A 15,609-nucleotide genomic window follows, 5' to 3' on the forward strand; every position below is an offset into this window, starting at 1 on the left:
CGGTAACTTCTTGCACTGTGAAAGTCATGCAAGCTCTGTGCTCCTTCTTTTTTTTTTTTTTTTTTTTTTTTCACCATTCAGCATCGAGAAAGCATCTAAACGCTGCTACTTCCGCTTACAAGGAACCATGTAGAACTCTTGTCTTCAGAATGTAATTGCTTCCTGCCTACAGTGACCATGTTTACCCCCATCATACCGACCCTCATTTGCTACCAGCTGGTTGTGTTTCACGAGTACCCGAAGCCTTGCTTTGTACCAAACTTTGCGTTGCTTAATTGCAAAGTAGTTGCAACATGTATGATTCTAGACACGGGAAGGGAGGGGGACATTCCTGCTGTACTTGGTGCCCCCAACTCTGCATGCGGCAAATATCTGCACCCTGGAAACTCACCATGAGCAATACCGTGCAATAGTTGCTTGAGTGCATATATGTGGACAGAAAGTTGAAGTAGATCAGCAATGAGAAATAAATACATATATATATATATATATATATATATATATATATAAATACATATATATATATATATATATATATATATATATATTTATTTATTTTCTTTTATAAAAATTAAAATCATGGCAATAGATTCATACACTAACATAAACCCCAGCACTAGAAGTTTATAAATTGTCACAACACACATCCTTGGGGTACTCACCAGTTACATTGACCCTTCACATGTATGGGTCAAAATACACCTTGATTAAAGCAACCATTGAATCGAGCTGTGTTTTGCCCCATACATGTAAAGGGTCAATGCATCTGGTGAGAACCCTATGGCTCCATTCACATCTAGCGATTTAGGATCATGGGCGGAATCTAGATTGAATTATTAAACTTACATTACAGTGTTGTCCTTTTATGTAGGTATGTAATTATTCATCTGTATTTATTCCTTATATTTTGTTTTTGAGAATGATATATGCTATATATTGTATGATTAGATGTTCATCCATATTGAGTGGCTGTTTTTTTAGCTCCTTGTTTTCTTTCTCCTTTATGATTTGATTTATACATCAATATTATTTTATGGTTTTGCTTTGCAAGTGTTTTAATATTTTGCATACATGTGTTTATACCATAAATTAATCAACATGGACCCCATGGGTTAATTGCCGGGGATCTGTGCTTTTCATTGAGTTTCACCTGACAGTTTCCTGTTTTATACGGGTGAACAATCTCGGAGCAATGAATAAGCACTGATGTGTGAAATGTGTTTACTGGCTGTCCTGGGATTGGATATGTTTCCTGTCATTTTTATTTGGATGTATTTAATAAAGAAATTTTGATTTTATTTACTTTAGACTGCTGCTATCTTCATGATTTATCTACCATGATTCTGCCAGAAATTCCAAATTGCACTGCAATGCTGGCAAAATGCAGCACGCGTGTATGTATCTCTCAAGTTGTATGGATCCATCCGTCATGGGCTCAGCAAATAAAAGAAGGAAAGCACTACTTCCTGTTTGGCAAGGACAAGTCTACAACCACAATTAGGCATTTAGGAGACATATATATGTATTGATAAAAGGACAATACAGAATTACTTTGCTCTGCTAAAGTGTAGCCTCTGCATACCAATTGAGGGGGCTTGAAATGCATTGAAAACCCCAACTTTTTTTTTTAAGTTTTAGATAGGACGGTTAGAACTTTTTGACAGGTGTATCTGTTACTGGGACTGAAAGTTAGGGAAATGTCAAAAGATTAACATTTATGTGAACCCTTACGTTGTATAACAACAAAATTCAGTTTAAAATAGAATTGCAGGGCAAAACATTTGTGTGTGTGTGTGTCTAGGTATATATATATATATATATATATATATATATATATATATATATATATATATATATATATATATATATATATATATATATATATAGTGTCTATACAGGTGCATCTCATAAAATTAAAATATCATCAAAAAGATCATTTATTTCAGTAATTCCATTCAAAAAGTGAAACTCATATGTTTTATATACGGTAGATGCGTTACACACAGTGTGATGTATTTCAAGTATCTCTTTCTTTTTAATTTTGATCATTATGGCTTACAGCTAGTGAAGACCCACAAGTCAGTATCCCAGAAAATTAGAATATTACATAAGACCAAATAAAAAAAAGATTTTTAATACAGAGATGTTGGCTTACTGAAAAGTATGTCCATGTATACATTACAGTATAGTGTGCACTCAGTAGTTTGTCAAGGGTCCTTTTGCATGCATTACTGCATCTATGCGGTGTGGCAAAGAGGCAATCAGCCTGTGGCACTGCCGAGGTCACAACATTTGCTAAAATTCTCAGAATCCTTAAGCCCTGTTCACATCTAGGGATTTGGGATTGTGGGAGGAATCGCTGCGATTCTGCCCACGATTCCAAATTGCATTGCAATGCTGGCAAAATGCAGCACGCGTGTTTGTGTGCCATTCCTTTTTTTTTTTTTTTTTTTTATGACATCTAAAGTGCATGGCAGTTTTGCTGTGATGTATCGCAGAAATCTATATTGCGCAAAGCTTGCCTCCCAAAAATGAGCTGAAGCTTCTGTTGGGCAAAAAGGTTTGTGTGATGCGGTTTGCACAGTTTGTGACAGTCATGGCAAAAGCGCACCGCATTTTGGTGACATCAAAAATGAATGGCACACATACACGCATGCTGAATTTTGCCAGCAATTCCTCCCGCAATCCCAAATCTCTAGAACAGGGCTTAAGGAGTGCTGGTTTATGTTGGTACATTTTGAACTCGCCTGGGGCAACGATGTGTTTCCAGCTGCTTGTGGGAGATCTTTAAAACCTTGCCTGTGCGCTGATATAAGAACTTAATAGTTTGATAGTTTAAGTGCACAAAAATAAATATGAACATATGAAATGTGTAATAAATTGTGTAATAAAATAGAATATTGCTCCATATAATAATAATCACAAAAGTCTTCCCATTTGCCAATTTGAAAACTCAGCCACTTAACTAATCCAAAAACATTCCACCTCCAAACAACATACTGTATATGCATGGGAAGAGAGACACAGAAGAGCCAAAACACTTTAATATTTCTCACTGACTTACCGTATATACTCGAGTATAAGCCAAGTTTTTCAGCCCATTTTTTAGGCTGAAGAACTCCCCCTCAGCTTATACTCGACTGAGCCGTACCTTTTATTACTAAAACAGCGTGTGTCTCCCGCTGTGTAATGCATTCTGTTCAGCCGTCCATTGAAACAAAGCCTCCTCCTGTCTGTGATGATGAAACACTGATACAGTTTCCCAGCATCGTATCAGTGTTCCTCTATCACGGACGGAAGAGGTGAGGCGGGCTTTGTTTCAATGGACAGCTGAAAAGAATGCATTACACAGCGGAAGACGCACTGTTTTAGTAATTAAAGGTACGGCTGCAACTGGGCACAGTGTGACTGTGACTGCAACTGGACACAGTGAAGCAGCTGCAGATGGGCATTGTTTACTGGTAGCTGCTGCATTTTCTCACCCTCGGCTTATACTCAAGTCAATATGTTTTCCCAGTTTTTTGTGGTAACATTAGGTGCCTCGGCTTATATTCGGGTCGACTTATACTCGAGTATATACGGTAAATGCTATATTTTGTTACTGTTATTGTATAATGATTGAACTCTCAATAAAAATACAATTTGTAATAAAAAAAAAATAAAAAAAATTAAAACCACTCATATATGATAAATAGTAACGGTGCTTTGTATTCTCAGTGCTCTAGGACCCTCCCTGTATAGTTCTGCATGCAAGGTAATTTCACGTTGTCTGGCTCTGTCTCAGGGATAGGAGAGGGGACTACATTCTCCATAACCAGGATATATATATGTGTGCGTGTTTAACTGTTGTTAACGAAGACATTCATATCCAATCCTATATTTTATTTTTTTCTGATAGTTTGATAAACGGTGATTAAGCTAAATGAATGTCTACATGTAATGTACGTGTACTTTAAGTTCATCTAAAGGACAAGCACTTTCTGGGCAATGTAGAGAAGATAGATGGTGTCCCTAATCACTCTCCTTTACAGTGGATGGGAGGCCAGAGTGAACATTCCATTTATAGGTTCCTCTTCAGTAGTGGTCTCTATAGTCACTGGCCTACCTTTCCATTAGAGAAATCAGGCCCTGCTGGCCATATTTCACATATACGCTGGAAACCTTCTAGATCCCGGGTCAGCAACCCATGGAGCAGGTGACCGGTGGATCGCAAAGAGATCCCCAGGTTGACAACGCCGTTTTCCCTGACAGCTTCTGAGCACGCAGTCGCGCGCTCAACTAATCTCAGCCTGCGGAGACAGCCCCTGCTCCTTGCATACGTGCAGCTGCGGGGTTGGGAAAGCCTTGGAAATAGCTCGGGAGGGTTCAGCCTCGTGACCGAGCATGCTCGAGCTCTTACACTTACTGCTACTGCAATGCGTGCCTCTGCACCGGCCCTCCCCCTCCGATCCATCCAGGTAACGTGAACGTAATACGTGAGAGGAGGGCCGGTGGGGATAAGGACATTTATCTCTGCCATGATGGCTTTCCTGTGCCACTCTGCATAACTAAAGACATTTTGTGACTTCCTGACCCCCCAATGCTATACCCTCCTAACCTGCCTGCACCATGTCCTCCTGACTCCCCTGTACTCTGCCCTCCTAGCACCCCAATACCATATCCTTCTGACCCCCTGTACTGTCCCCCTGACCCCCCCCATACCATACCCTCCTAACCCCTTAGTACTGTACCCTCCTGACCCCCAGTACCGTGCCCTTCTAGCACCCCAATACTATACTCTGCTAACCCCCCGTACTGTCCTCCTGACCCTCCAATACCATACCCTTCTGGCTCCTTATGTACTGTACCCTCCTGACCCCCCAATACCATGCTCTCCTGGCTCCTTAGTACCATGCCCTTTTGACCTCCCAGTACCATACCCTGCTGACCCCTCTGCCCTACTGATTCCTATACACCACTCTTCATTCTTCATACTGCTGACCTCTGTACACTTCTCTTCATTATACTAACCTTTGTAGATTGCCCTTCCTACTACTAACCTCTGTACACTGCCCTACCTACTACTGACCAACGTACACTGCCCTACCTACTACTGACCTCAGCACACCGCCCTAGCTACTACTGACTTCTGTACACTGCCCTACCTACTACTGACCTCTGTATACTGCCCTACATACTACTGAGCCCTGGATGCTGCCCTACATACTACTGACCTCTGTATGCTTCCCTACATACTACTGACCCCTGTACACTGTTCTACCTACTACTGACCTCAGCACACCGCCCTACCTAATACTGACCCCTGTACACTGCCCTACATCCTACTGAGGCCTGAAACAAAGAAATTGCCCACAGTACCAGAAGTTCTGCTTTCATGATGAACTTCAGCATCAGCCTTGTGGGGGTGACCAATTACTCCCCAGACATGAAAAAAAAAATAGTGATTGCCGAGTTTCTCACTGAAGCTAAATAAGGTAGGCTAAATTTATATTTCTACAGTGACATTATTTTTATAAGATTTTTCTTTATGCCATCTTTACTTTTCATTGGGGGCTTGTTAGTTATTCTTTTTTTTTTTTATATAAGAGTGTGGCACCCTGTGATCTTTGATCTCTTCCATGTTGTCTGGGTAGATATCCACCTCTCAAAGATTGCCTACCCCTGTTCTTGACCTTTATACATATGACAATATTTTTAAACCTTCTTTACATAGACTTGTTTGTAACACATGTTTGGATATTTAAATGATGTTGTTATGGTTGGTAACAAATTATCAACCTTTTTTTTTCTAATGCAGCACTCACTGTTCTGTAGTGGTCATTTCATATTTTTATGTTGTTGCAGCGAATTAAGTATTGAGAACTGGATCATGCCTGTGGTGTATGCAGGTCACTTCTCTCAAGTTGTATGGATCCATCCTTCATGGGCTCAGCAAATAAAAGAAGGAAAGCACTACTTCCTGGTTGGCAAGGACAAGTCTACAACCACAATTAGGTATTTAGGAGACATATTTATGTATTGATCAAAGGACAATACAGAATTACTTTGCTCTGCTAAATGGCAGCCTCTGCATACCAATTGAGGGGGGGGGGGGGGGGGGGGGGGATGGGGGGGATTAAAATGCATTGAAAACCCAAACTCTTTTTTTAGTTTTAGATAGAGTTAGGAGGGCTAGAACTTTTGACAGGTGCTGTTTGTGTTCCCGTTTAGCAGATTTGCCCTTTACTGTTTGTCCCAGTTGTAGCTGTTACTGGGACTGAAAGTTGGGGAAAATCCAAAAAGATTAAAGTTTATATGAACCGTTACTGTGTAGCAAAAAAAATTCTGTTTAAAATAGAATTGCAAGGCACAACATTTGTGTGTGTGTGTGTATGTGTGTATATATATATATATATATATATATATATATATATATATATATATATATATATATATATATGTGTGTATGTGTGTGTGTGTATATGTGTATCTATTGTAATGTTTGGGGGACCAGCTAGATCGCAGGACACAGGCTTCTCACTCAAAAGGAGATTTATTGAACTTAAATAGCTTTACAGCAGCAAAAACAAAAGAAAAAGGTTTTAGTCTCACCGACTTGCAAAGTCCAGAACTGCTATCGCAGTTAAACAGTCCTTAATTTCTGTTGCAGCTAGCTTCCCCTGGCAGGAGACTTCCAGGCAGGACACTGCTATTCACTTTTGTTGCTGCACAACAAACACCATCCACCATCCACATTCTCCTTTACACTCCTCCACCATCCACTCCAACTTCCTGTCTTGTTTTAAACCCACTTCCTCTGACAGGTGAGTTAACCCTTTTTGTTCCCTTAAAGGGACCACAGTCCAAACAGAGGGGAAACATAGCGTCCTTCCAGGACCCAGCCACGGCGTCCTGTACATATCCCCCCCCTGTGCCCCAACACCATGGAGGTGGAGGCAACAGTGGAGCTCAAACAATGGACGCGGGAGAGGGCATCTGCATTTTGATGCAGTCTCCCGGGCCTATGCTCCACTACAAATTTAAATTCCTGGAGTGCCAGGAACCACCGAGTAACCCTGGCATTATTCCCTTTACCCTGTCTCAACCATGTTAAAGGGGCATGGTCAGAAATCAGCCTAAACTTCCTCCCCAAAAGGTAATATCTGAGGGATTCCAGAGCCCACTTAATGGCCAGACACTCTCGTTCAATTATAGCGTAGTTTTTTTCCGCTGGTGTTAACTTCCTACTGAGGAAGACTACCGGGTGCTCCTCTCCATTAATAACCTGTGACAACACCGCTCCCAATCCTACATCAGAAGCATCAGTTTGGACAACAAACTCTTTTGAAAAATTGGGTGCTACCAGGACAGGGTGTTGGCACAGTGCCGACTTGAGCTCCAAAAAGGCCTTCTCAGCGTCTGCATTCCACTCCACCATGACCGATTTCCGACCCTTAGTCAGATCGGTCAATGGAGCCGCCAACGTGGCAAAGTTGGGTACAAACCTCCTGTAGTATCCCACCATGCCCAAGAATGCACGTACCTGCTTTTTTGTGAGGGGACGGGGCCAACTCTGTATAGCCTCTACCTTGCTGACCTGAGGTTTCACCACCCCTCTACCCACGATATAGCCCAGGTATTTCACCTCCTCCATTCCCAAAGCACATTTTTCAGGGTTTATTGTAAACCCCTCCTTCCAAAGAGAGTCCAGCACTGCCTGGACTTTGGGCAAGTGTGATTCCCAGTCTCTGCTAAAAATGACTATGTCGTCCAAGTACACTGAGGCATATTTCTGGTGAGGTCGTAAAATCCTATCCATTGCTCGCTGGAATGTGGCTGGAGCAGTTTGCAATCCAAAAGGCATCCTTTTGTACTGAAAACTCCCCTCTGGGGTAGAAAAAGCAGTTTTCTCTCTAGCAGCCTTAGTCAACGGGATTTGCCAATATCCCTTGGTAAGGTCTAATGTAGTGATATACCTGGCTGGACCTAGTCTCTCAATAAGCTCATCTACCCGGGGCATGGGGTAGGCATCAAACCGTGAAACTTCATTAAGTTTCCGAAAATCATTGCAGAATCGCAGAGTCCCGTTGGGCTTCGGTACCAACACAATCGGGCTCGACCACTCACTCTGCGATTCCTCAATAATCTCCAGGTCTAACATCTTCTTCACTTCTTCTGAAACAGCCTTCCTTTGGGCCTCTGGGATGCGGTAGGGCCGGACAAAAACTTTGACTCCTGGTTCCGTGATGATATCATGCTCTATGGTACTCGTGAGCCCTGGCAAGTCTGAAAATTTTTCTTTATTTCTCTGCAAGAACTCCTTTGCCTGCTGGCTTTGGGTTTTAGACAGGGTATTTGCTACTTGGACACTCTCCACCCCAACCCGAGGCTCCAATCTTGCACTAGCCAGGGAGGTCACTGGTTCCCTCTCTGTCCAGGGCTTTAACAAGTTTACATGATATATTTGATAGGGTTTCCTCTTACCCGGTTGGTGGATTTTATAATTCACCTCTCCCACTTTTTCTACAACTTCAAAGGGGCCTTGCCACCTGGCTAAGAATTTACTTTCCACAGTGGGAATCAACACCGCTACTCGATCCCCCACTTGGAAATTCCTTATTTTAGCAGCCCTATTATAGACTCGTCGTTGAGCCTCCTGAGCTTTTTGTAAATGTTCCTTGACTAGTGGCAACACAGTTCGGATCCTCTCCTGCATTTGGGAAACATATTCAAGAACACTCTTATGCTGACTAGGTTCACTTTCCCATTCCTCCTTAACAAAATCCAGTAGTCCGCGAGGTCTCCGCCCATATACCAACTCGAAGGGCGAAAACCCAGTGGAGGCCTGGGGCACTTCCCGGATAGCAAACAGGAGAGCTGGTAACAGACAGTCCCAGTCTTTCCCATCCCTTTGTACAACTCTCTTAAGCATAGATTTAAGGGTCTTATTAAAGCGTTCCACTAACCCATCCGTTTGGGGATGGTAGACCGATGTGCGCAGCTGTTTAATCCGGAAGAGCTTACACACGTCGGCCATAACTCTCGACATAAACGGGGTGCCCTGGTCCGTTAGTATTTCCTTGGGAAAACCAGTCCGTGTAAACAACTGGAATAATTCCCGGGCAATAGCCTTAGAGGAGGTATTTCGCAGGGGTAGCGCCTCAGGATATCGGGTGGCATAGTCGAGAATCACCAGTATGTAGGAGTGACCTCGAGCCGACTTCACCAAGGGACCTACTATATCCATGGCTATCCTTTCAAATGGGACCTCAATTATGGGCAGAGGGACCAAAGGATTCCGGAAGTGGGTCACCGGAGCGGTCAACTGACAGGTGGGACAAGAGGTACAGTATCTCCTTACCTCTGCTTTCAGACCTGGCCAGTAAAACCGGTCGGTGATCCGTGCCTCCGTCTTTTCAACTCCCAGGTGTCCCCCTAAAACATCATCATGGGCCAGGTCCAGGACCTTGCGTCTATACTGTTGGGGTACCAATAATTGCTCTACCACATTTTCTCTCACTTTGGTAACCCGATAAAGCAATTCATTACATATTGCAAAGTGTGGCCACCGCTCATTCGCACCTGGCTCTTGGGGAACCCCATTTAATACTACCACCTGTTCCCGTGCATGGGCCAAAGTGGGGTCCTGCATCTGGGCAGTACCAAATGCCCCCTGCGGAACACCCAAATCCGGCAGGGCAGGGGTAACGGCCACTTCCTCATCCTCTTCCCCCAGCATTACCTGAAGTGGGAAAGGTTCCCCCCCCTCTTCAGTGTTCAGGTAGGTCTGTGAACCACACATCTTGACACCCTTAATAACATCAGCACTACTTTCATCACCATTAACCAAATCATTAGCATTTTCAAGAACATTCGGCATTTCAGGGTTATTTCTCTCAACCGCAGGAACAGAGGGACTAGTTTCTCCCCAGTCTCTGGACCGTTCAGGTAGTTCTCCTTGTCCCCACAGTTTTGCAAATAACGGACAGTCTCGTCCTATGATCACATCATGTACCAAGTTTTTTACCACCCCCACCTCTTGAGTACCAGTGCCACATGCTGCGGAGATGGTCACCGAGATGAGAGGGTACTCTCTAGTGTCCCCGTGAATGCACACCACCCGTAAAGTTTTTCTTACCGGACCGATCTTCCCAATCACTCTAGGATGGATCAGGGTTACCATGCTTCCGGAGTCCAGCAAAGCCCGGGCAGGGAGGTGGTTCACTTGGACTTCACACTCGAATTTCTCTTCTCCAAGATCGATATGTGTTGTACATGCTTTATGGGCATAAAAAGACCCCCTCCGAAGAACCCCGCATTCCATGGGCTCCTCTTGCAGTGGGCAGTGGGCCCGGGTATGGCCCCAGGAATGACATCGCCAACATTGTACATCCCCTCCTCTCCGAACAGGAACAGGTCGCTGAGAAGGTATCGGGAGTGACTCTTGACCTTCTGGGGTGTTGGTTCCAGGGCTCCGGGGAACGTCCTTTCGAAGGGCAGCAGTCGAACGAATAGGCCGTGGCAGACTGGGTCCTTGGCGCTTGGTAGGGCCAAGCAGATCCTCCACCACTGTGTATCGTTCTACCATCTCGACAAGGAGGTTCACTGTTTTGGGGTCTCCATGGCTGACCCACCGTTGAAGGTCGTCTGGCAGTGACCTTAGGTATCGGTCCAGCACGACCCGCTCCACGATTTGGAGGCCAGACAACATTTCGGGCTGCAGCCATTTTTTTACCAGTTGCACCAGGTCATGCATTTGAGACCGTGGTGGACGATCTGGACGATACTTCCATTGGTGCACTCGTTGGGCCCGAACAGCTGTAGTTACCCCCAAACGAGCCAATATTTCTGCCTTTAATTTTTGATAGTCTTTAGCGTGATCTGGTGGCAGGTCGAAGTAGGCTTTTTGCGGATCTCCGGTTAGGAAAGGAGCAATTAGGCTGGTCCTGGGGCCACCCTTCTCTCTCTGCCGTCCTCTCAAATGTAGCAAGAAATGCCTCTACATCATCACTCAGGGACAATTTCTGCAAAAAATGGCTTGCCCTCACGGTCACCTGGTTGCCAGGGGCAACAGCCGCTTGCTCACGGCCCTGAGAAAGCTGCTGCACTACTTCTTTTAAGGCAGTCACTTGAGCCTGCATAACCTCTTGCTGGGTCGCTTGCTGGGCTGCCAACTGGGCCACCAACAGGCGAGTGTTTTCTTGCTGTACCTCATGGCGAGTCTGCGCTTGTATATTAGCCAAGGACAGCTGTTTAATTAGCTCCTCCATTGCTTCAGCTTTCAGGGTTTGTGCGGCTTTAACCCAGGACATAAATCCACTGTACTGTCCCTTTAAATGTCAGTTTTAAGTCCAATACACAAAAAAAAAAAAAAAACAGCAAGAAAAATGCCTGTTACTCTGTCCTGCCCGCATTCGAGCACCACTTGTAATGTTTGGGGGACCAGCTAGATCGCAGGACACAGGCTTCTCACTCAAAAGGAGATTTATTGAACTTAAATAGCTTTACAGCAGCAAAAACAAAAGAAAAAGGTTTTAGTCTCACCGACTTGCAAAGTCCAGAACTGCTATCGCAGTTAAACAGTCCTTAATTTCTGTTGCAGCTAGCTTCCCCTGGCAGGAGACTTCCAGGCAGGACACTGCTATTCACTTTTGTTGCTGCACAACAAACACCATCCACCATCCACATTCTCCTTTACACTCCTCCACCATCCACTCCAACTTCCTGTCTTGTTTTAAACCCACTTCCTCTGACAGGTGAGTTAACCCTTTTTGTTCCCTTAAAGGGACCACAGTCCAAACAGAGGGGAAACATAGCGTCCTTCCAGGACCCAGCCACGGCGTCCTGTACACTATATATATATATATATATATATATATATATATATATATATATATATATATATATATATATATTATAGTTTTGTGTATGTACAGGTGCATTTCATAAAATTAGAATATCAAAAAGTTAATTTATTTCAGTAATTCAATTCAAAAAGTGAAACTCATATTTTATATAGATCCGTTACACACAGAGTGATATATTTTAAGCATTTCTTTCTTTTAATTTTGATGATTATGGCTTAGAGCTAGTGAAAACCCAAAATTAATTATCTCAGAAAATAAGAATATTCCTTAAGACCAATAAAAAAAAAGGATTTTTAATACAGAAATGTTGGCTTACTGAAAAGTATGCCCATGTATACATTACAGTATAGTATGCACTCAATACTTGGTTGGGGCTCCTTTTGCATGAATGACTGTATCAATGCGGCATGGCATAGAGGCAATCAGCCTGTGGCACTGCTCAGGTGGTATGGAAGCCCGGGTTGCTTTGATAGGGGCCTTCAGCTCGTCTGTATTGTTGGGTCTGGTGTCTCTCATCTTCCTCTCGACAATATCCCACAGATTCTCTATGGGGTTTAGGCCAGGCGAGTTTGCTGACCAATCAAGCACAGTGATACCATGATCATTAAACCAGGTATTGGTACTTTTAGCAGTGTGGGCAGGTGCCAAGTCCTGCTGGAAAATGAAATCAGCATCTTCATCTTCTACAAAGTGCTCCAATCAAAATAAAGTGCTTTAGTGCTCCAATGATAATTCCAGGTGCTGTGTGCCATGCTCCCCTCTTGTGACCCCACTTGCCAGAAATTCTGGACCTTCGGCTTTGCCGTCTGTGGGTCATATACGCTTGTGATCTATTGATCTGGTGAGATGGGATGAATTCCTCAGAAACTATCCATATAAACAGGGATCTTGGGGATGGCCAGAGAAAAGGAATCCAACAGGCTCCCAAAAATAGGAAGAGAAGCTAATAGTGAAGTACTGCAGTCACACAATAAGCGCATTACAAGTGCCACTTACTAGACTATGGGGAAAAAAACTGGCATCAGTCAAGGGAAAAGCTCTTCCGAGTTTGCCGCTGTTCGGCGTGCATTCCACGGAGGGCAGAAGTGACGTCAGTGGTTCAAGCACTTTAGCAATATATTTCATGAGCACTCCAGCACAATATATGAACACATGTATTTCTGTAAGCGTTGTATGTATAACTAGGCTAGCCATAGTGAATCTCAGCCAGTGCGGAGAGAGAGGGGCTTAGCTGTGCTCTGTGTGTGAATGAACACACAGAGCTTGGCTCGGAAATGAGCCTGCTTGAATGCCCCCATGAGAAGAGGCTTGCTATTGGGGGCACTTGGCAGGGGAAAAGAGCCAGAGCCGCCAGAGAGGGACCCAAAAAAAAGAGGATCAGGGCTGCTCTGTGCAAAACCACAGAGCAGGTAAGTATAACATGTTTGTTATTTTAAAAAAAATGTAACTCTTTCCTTTAGAATTGCTTTAAGGGCTCATTCACATGGGCAGAAAAAAATGCTCTGTTTAGCTAAAAGTAAAAGTTGGTTTTAGGTAGGTGTACACTGGCTCTATTTCTGAAGTCTCACTCCTGCTTCATTTTATATGATGTAAAACGATGTAGAATGATTAGTCCACCGGTAGTAAATGATACCCTTTCATAATGACCACATGGGTTGGACAGACATGGGAACAGAGAAGGAAAGATTTTACAATAAAAGTATCTAAGAGACACGTATATAGTAAATAGCCATTGGATAAATGCAACCTCTTCCCCTCCACAGCATCCATCCAGAGCTAAAATGTTAGTTTTGTGTGTCCATGCGTGTTAAGAAATGAATACAGTTTTTACAGTTACAGTTTTTAAAGCACAATATAAATACGGTAAAACCTGGATTGCAAGCATAATTCGTTCTAGAAACATGCTTGTAATCCAAAGCACTTGTATAGCAAAGCAAAGTTCCCCATAAGAAATAATGGAAACTCAAATGATTTGTTCCACAACCATTTATTCATAAGTCCTTCAGTTTATAGTCAATATAAAAAAAGATTATAGCAATGTGATGGATTGAGTAACCATAAAATGTCCATCTACAAATGAAAGCCTCCACAAGGGGATTATAAGCAAAATCCAGCAGGAGCTACAGAGTAAAAAAGAGAAGAGAGGCGCCTCTAAGTGTAGCAATATGGTTACATTTCATGAAGGTACAACATTTAGCAACTCACATGGTTGATGATAAAAATAGGCACATGGTCCACATAGACCATCCCCTGCACCACCGGCTCTCACCACTGTGAGCCTGCAATCGTGACCAGGAAGACTACCCTGCAGTTGAGCAATCTGAAAGTGATGCTTGAACTGCTTGTGGAGCGCAGCGTCGATGGCAGTGTAAAGGATGGTCTGTGGACAGCTTTACCCTGGATGCCTGCATACTTAGATGTGCCTGTTTTATTTATCAACCATGTGAGTTGCTAAATGTTGTACCTTTTATTATTATTATTATACAGGATTTATATAGCGCTGACAGTTTGCGCAGCACTTTACAACATTAGAGCAGACAGTACAATTACAATATAATTCAACACAGGGGGAATCAGAGAGCCCTGCTCAATAGAGCTTATAATCTAGGAGGGAGGGTCAAGTTATACAAAAGGGTAATAGCTGTGGGGGATGAGCTAATGGAGAAAATAATGCAGTTGCTAGATGGAGGCAGGATAGGCTTCTCTGAAGAGGAAAGTTTTCAGAGATCGCCTAAAAGTGGATACATTTGAAGAAAGTCTGACAGATTGGGGTAGGGAATTCCAAAAGATGGGCGAGGCTCGGGAGAAGTCCTGTAGGCGGATATGGGAGGAGGTGATGAGGGAGCTAGAGAGCAAGAGGTCTTGGGAGGAACAAAGAGGGCGATTAGGTTGGTATTTTGAGACTAGGCTAGTGATGTAGCTGGGGGCAGAGTTGTGGATGGCTTTGTAACTTATTGTTAGTATTTTGAATTTAATTTGTTGGGCGAGTGGCAGCCAATGGAGGAAGTAGCAGACGCTGAGCGGTTTGTAAGGTGGATGAGTCTGGCAGCAGCATTCATGATGGACTGAAGGGGGGATAGTCTGTTTAAAGGTAAGCCAATGAGGAGCGAGTTGCAGTAGTCAAGGCGATAGATAACCAGGGAGTGAATCAGGAGCTTTGTGGTTTCATTGGTTAGAAAGGGACGTAGTTTAGAGATGTTGCAGAGGTTGAGGTGGCAAGCTTTGGAAAGTGATTGGATGTGGGCCCAAAAGGAGAGTTCAGAGTCCAGGATAACACCTAGCACTCTGACATGTGGGGATGGGTGGATGGTTGTGCCATTGCTCTTGACAGATAAGTCAGGGGAAGAGGCACGTGGGGGAGGAAATATTATTACTATTATTATTAAGCTCGGTTTTGGACAAGTTGAGTTTGATAGATAGATTTGGGTGTCGTCAGCGTAGAAATTATATTGGAAGCCTGTGTCAAAGGCAGCTTGATAGGTCCAGAAGTAGGAGTACAGAATAGTGTCTGTTGGTTTTTGCAGTTAGTAGGTCATTTGTGAGTTTTAAAAGAGCAGTCTCTGTGTCTGTGGAGTGTTGAGGGCAAAATCCAGATTGAAGGGGATCAAGAAGGTTATTCTTAATGAGGTGGTCACTCAATTGGTTGTAAAACAGGCGTTCAAGGAGTTTAGAGGAAAAAGGAAGCAAGGAGATAGGGTGTAGGTTGTTAAGATTGGTAGGCCCCCCCTACGGTTGCGAGGAGGATCTGTCTGGGAGCGTTATC

The 15,609-nt window shown here is 43.6% G+C and overlaps 1 protein-coding gene across 2 annotated transcripts in view; it reads left to right on the forward strand.

Annotated features, from left to right (window-relative positions):
* LG05H5orf22 (linkage group 05 C5orf22 homolog) overlaps positions 1–15,609 on the forward strand; it is a 208,363-nt gene that overhangs the window by 78,548 nt on the left and 114,206 nt on the right. For both annotated transcript variants that reach the window (XM_073630895.1, XM_073630894.1), the window contains exon 3: positions 5,845–5,994. In XM_073630895.1, the coding sequence (XP_073486996.1) occupies positions 5,845–5,994 (150 nt within the window). The remainder of the gene's footprint in view (positions 1–5,844; positions 5,995–15,609) is intronic.

This window comes from Aquarana catesbeiana, linkage group LG05 (assembly GCF_042186555.1).
Source record: "Aquarana catesbeiana isolate 2022-GZ linkage group LG05, ASM4218655v1, whole genome shotgun sequence".
In the NCBI taxonomy this organism is placed as follows: Eukaryota; Metazoa; Chordata; class Amphibia; order Anura; family Ranidae; genus Aquarana; species Aquarana catesbeiana.